The following is a 4,533-nucleotide window of genomic DNA, read 5'->3' as shown; positions in this document are numbered from 1 at the left end:
GCTCAAGCAAGTCTGTGCTGCAGGTGACACCATTTCTTCTTTGGCTGATTCCAGCCCGGTGCTGAGCTCCAGCAGAGCCCTGCCAGAGCCCAGAGCAGCCTCAGCATCTGCAGAGCCTGGCTGCAAGGAGAGAAAGCAGAAACTGCCCATCAGCTGATGGCTCCTGTCCCCTTGTCCCAGCTGCCCGCAGTGCCCAGGCCGTGCTGGCCAGGCTCAGAGCTGTGCCCAGAGCTGCCCATCAGTGCTGTCTTTGGCAGCAGGGCAGGAGGGCAGGACATGTGCCCAGCCTGCAGCCAGCCATGGCACATCCAGCCCTCAGCAGCTGCCCAGAGCAGGATGCTCCTGTGCTCGCTGCCATCTCCCAAAAGCTCTGATCCCACCCTGCCAAGCAGATGGGCACCCACCTCACGCCATCCACGGCTGGAAGAAAAGCTGGTCCCAAACGATGTCCTCAGCCTGCTCCAAGGGCACGGCCCATCCACGCTGCAGCTGGTCCCAAGCACTTCCCAATCCAGACTGGACCACCTAGAATGCTTCCTGTAGAAAAAACAAGCAAATTGTTGAAAAGAGGTTAGAGACAAAAAGGGAAAAGAAGAAGAAAGGTCAAAACTCTTAGCTCTGTCAGGACCTTGAGGAAGGCCCAACCCCTACATGCTAGGGAAAAATCCAGCCATGGGTGAGGGAGGTCCACACTTTCTCTCTTTCCCTCTGCACTGGCCCCCAAAATAACCATGATCCCAAAGCAAACAAGGACAGTGGAGCAGCCCAAGGCCTTCCTTGCCTTCACAGCAAAGCAGCCCCTGCACAGGTTCTGGAGTCCCACCTCTGCTCCCACCACGGGGGTTTGTGTCGGGCTGGCTGCCCCAGCCTCAGCCCCAGCCCGGGGCACGGTGGGTGCTGGGGGCTGTTGGCAGGGCCAGGAGCCCACTCCCATTTTGTACCCACCCCAGCCCATGCCACCAGCCCTGCCAAAAAAGCAGCTGGGCAGCTGACTGAAGATTTAGTTCCATCTGCCCCAGCAAAGGGGCAACCTTTGCTTCCCAGCCAGGCTGGGCAATGCCCAAATCTGGGAGCATTTCCCCAGGTGTGGACTCATCTGCAAACTCCCTGTGGAGTTTGGCTTTGAAGAAGGTGCCACAATCATAGTGCATCACCTTCAACTGCTGGTGGCCAGGTTGAGGAAGAGGTTGTCATCCTTGATGTCATCCTCGCTGTCTCCTGCAGCAGCAGCCCCACCTGGTACAGCTTCTCCAGGGGCTCCTTCTCCTTCCCTGGGGTGAGACCAGGCTGTCAGGGCTCTGCCCAGGGCCCCAGCTGTCAGGGAACCAGGACAAGCAAAACCTGTTTGGATGACAGCCACCAGGGCTGGGCAGAGCAGCTCAGCTCCAGCACAAGGGCTGCGTGTTCCCATCCCATGACCCTGGTGCAGTGACACAGGCTGGGTTCCTTTGCTTCTCATTGCCAAGGCATGTGTGCAGCTGTAACTTACCAGGGCCCTGGATCAAAGTGTGCCTGTGGCTCTCTCCCTTCTTCTAGGGCAGAGGAATATCCTGCATCCAAGGATGACTGAACACCTCTTCTAATGAGGGTCTGGCCAAGGGGTGCATGGATAAACACCACCCGATCAGATTTTGGCACTCTGGGGAGAGAAACCAGAAAATGCCCGTCAGTTGGAGAAGGCTCCTGTTGGTTTTGCCCCACTATTCCCTGCCCAGGCCATGCTGGATGCGCTCAGAGCTGGGCCTGAACTTTCCCATCAATTCTTGGTTTTGGGGGAGAGCAGGACATGTGCCACCTCCTCAGCAGCTGCCAGAGCGGGATGCTCCCGAGCCTGCTGCTGTCTCCCAGCACTGGTATTGCACCCATGCCCAGAGAAGAGGATCCACCTGGAGAGAGCCGTTGTGGCAGCGAGAGCTGGCCCCAGCTGAAGTTCCAGCCCCTCCTGAAAGGCATCTTCCCACAGACCATCTGGTGCAGCAGGATGCCCAGGGACCAGATGGTAGCTGGCTCGCCATGGTACCAGCCAAAGCGGGTCCATTCCGGGGGGCTGTATGATGGTGTTCCTGTGGAATACAGATGGAGTTCATCAGGGGGATGCTACTGCTCCCAGAGCCTGGCCCCAGCATCCCTGGGCGTGCGGGGGCTGCATCAGTGGCACACAGGGTGACCACTGTCCTCTTACCAGCATCTGGGACTGGTGTACAAACTTGGGATTGCAAAAGAAGCCACTGGTGTGGGAAGGGGACAATGGAAGCCCTGGCTAGGCCTGACCATGACATGCAAAGGGAATACCCACTGCGTGCTGGGGAAAAACCATGCCCTCATTCTCCCTGCCTGCATTGCCCCAAACATATTATAAAGGCAAGACAAACAGGGCAAGTGGAGCAGTCCAAGCCCTTCCTCTTGCCTGCACACAAACCGGCTGGGACACAGGTTCCTGCCTCCCTCTCTGCTACCCCCACCCACGGCTGTTTTTGTCAGGCTGGCTGTCCCAGCCCAGCCCCAGTCCTGGGCACAGTTGCGGGCAAAGCCTGCCAGCAGGGCTGGAAGATGGCTCCCCACCCAGCCCTGCTCTAAAGCAACTCAGCTGCAGATTCAGTCCCCTGAGTGGCAGCAAAAGGGAGAATCCCCACTGCCACACCCAGCTTGGGCTGTGACATCTTGGGCCATGAGATGCCAGGAGCGGGAGCACAGCCCTGTGTAGGCTCACCTGCAAAGTGAGTGTAGGCTGTGTCTTGCAGGTAGGTGCCACAGCCAAAGTCAATCAGCTTTGCCTGCCCGGTGGCCAGGTCAACCAGGATGTTCTCTGGTTTGATATCCCTGTGGAGGACCCCGCAGCTGGTGCAGTGCTGCACGGCCTCGAGCACCTGGCGGAACAGCGGCTGCGCCACCTCCTCGTGCAGGAACCCCCGTGCTTGAATGAAATGCAGGAGGTCCTGAGACTGCTCTGGCCGCTCCAGCACCATGACAATGTCGCTGGGGAGCTCAAGCCACTCCAGCAGCTGGATGACACCGGGGAAGCCAGTGGACACCTTGTCCTGCAGCACAACCTCCAGGGGAGCGCTGGTGCCGTCGGGCTGCGGGAGGAGCACGATGCCATCAGTGGGGCCAATGCCGGGCCAGGGCTGGGCAACCCCTCAGCCAGCCCGGGATGCTCCGCGCCCTGCGCTGGCCCCACGCCCGCTCCCCCCCCGCTTCCACCCTGCCGGGGCTCGGCTCATCCCCGCTCGGCACGGCCCGGCTTCTCCCGCTGTCCCGGCTCACTCACCAGCTCGCTCCAGTGCCGGATGCGATTCCGTGGCACCCTTTTGATGGCGACCTGCAAGCCAAGGGGAGCAGCGGGCTGAGCTCAATGCCCGCCCTGCCCAGCCCCACCCTCCTCCTCCTGCGCCCCCTCCTCCTCCGCCCGCCGCCGGCCCCGCCGCTCACCGGGGCGCCGTCCGAGAGCCGCGTCCCCGACCAGACGCTGCCGAATCCGCCGCGCCCCAGCAGGGAACCCAGGCGGTAGCGCTGCTGCAGGGCCTCCTGCGCCTTCCCTGCGGGCGGGACGCGGCTGTCAGCGCTCGGCCCGGGGCCAGCAACGGCCCCCGAGCGCCCCTCACCCGCCCCGGCCCGGCCATCCCCCGGCGTTCGCTCTTTGGAGCGCGACACGGGAGGCTCGGGGCCGGCGGCTGCGCTGCCGAGCGGCGGAGCTCGGGCCGGGCAAGCCGCAGCGGAGGCGGCGGGAGAGGCAACGCCGCCTGTGTCCTCCGCGGGCCCCGGGAGGAGCCGGGGCCGGGGCCAGGGCGGGGGTCGGGGTCGGGGTCGGGGTCGGGGCCGGGCTCGGGCCAGGCGGAGCCAAAAACCGGCGATGCCGCCCCAGCCCCAGGCACAGATCCCCGCCCAGCAGCGCCAGCGCCAGCACGGCCAGAGCCGGGGTGAGGCGAGACCTCGGCAGGACGGGCGGGGGCGGGCACGGGGCAGCCCCGCCCGGGGCCGGGGGCGGGTCGGGGGCATGGCCCGGCCCGGCACGGGGAGAGGGAGGCGGGGAGAGGAGGGGAGACCGGGAAAGGGAGAGCGGGAGAGGTACGGGGCAGTGGGAGAGGGAGCGGAGAACGGAATCTAAAGTTTCTTCTCTCGTTGCTGCTGCCGCTGCCGCCGCTGCTGCTGCTGCTGCCGCTGCTGCAACTGAAGCTCCGGGGCCGTTTGTCCCCGTGTCCGTTTGTCCGTTGCCCGCTCGCCCCCGCCCCGAGCCCCACGTTCCCCGAGGGCAGCCCCTGAGCCTCTGCAAACACGGGAACTTTGCCGAGTTCAGCCAAGACCCAGAGTCTGGACTCCTGCACAGTGGCTCAGGATTCCCCTCGGTCCCTGCTGTGCATTGTCCCTGCTCAGGGTCAAACACTCTCAGAGCGCATTCCCTGAATGCAGAATTTGTACCTGACCCAAGCACTGCGCTTACCTCTCCAGCATTGCTTTCCAAGAAAAACAGGGGAAGCCAAACTGTGTCTAGGTCATGGTATCTTAAAATGTCTAAAACTTGCCAACTCATGGATC

General features: G+C 63.0%; 1 protein-coding gene across 1 annotated transcript; it reads right to left on the bottom strand.

Moving 5' to 3' along the window:
- Positions 1-969: 969 nt before the first annotated feature.
- LOC135292736 (serine/threonine-protein kinase pim-1-like) lies at positions 970-3,546 on the bottom strand (the record flags this gene model as incomplete). The annotated part of the gene is made up of 6 exons (XM_064406832.1): positions 970-1,271; positions 1,490-1,639; positions 1,887-2,063; positions 2,711-3,077; positions 3,269-3,319; positions 3,430-3,546. Coding segments are annotated over 5 exons (819 nt in total), but the record flags the coding sequence as incomplete, so codon positions are not given.
- Between the last annotated feature and the right edge of the window lie 987 nt (positions 3,547-4,533).

This window comes from Passer domesticus, unplaced genomic scaffold (genome assembly GCF_036417665.1).
Source record: "Passer domesticus isolate bPasDom1 unplaced genomic scaffold, bPasDom1.hap1 HAP1_SCAFFOLD_44, whole genome shotgun sequence".
Lineage (NCBI taxonomy): Eukaryota > Metazoa > Chordata > Aves > Passeriformes > Passeridae > Passer > Passer domesticus.
Note: the sequence above shows the minus strand (reverse complement) of the source record. Positions and strands in the feature narration are given on the sequence as shown.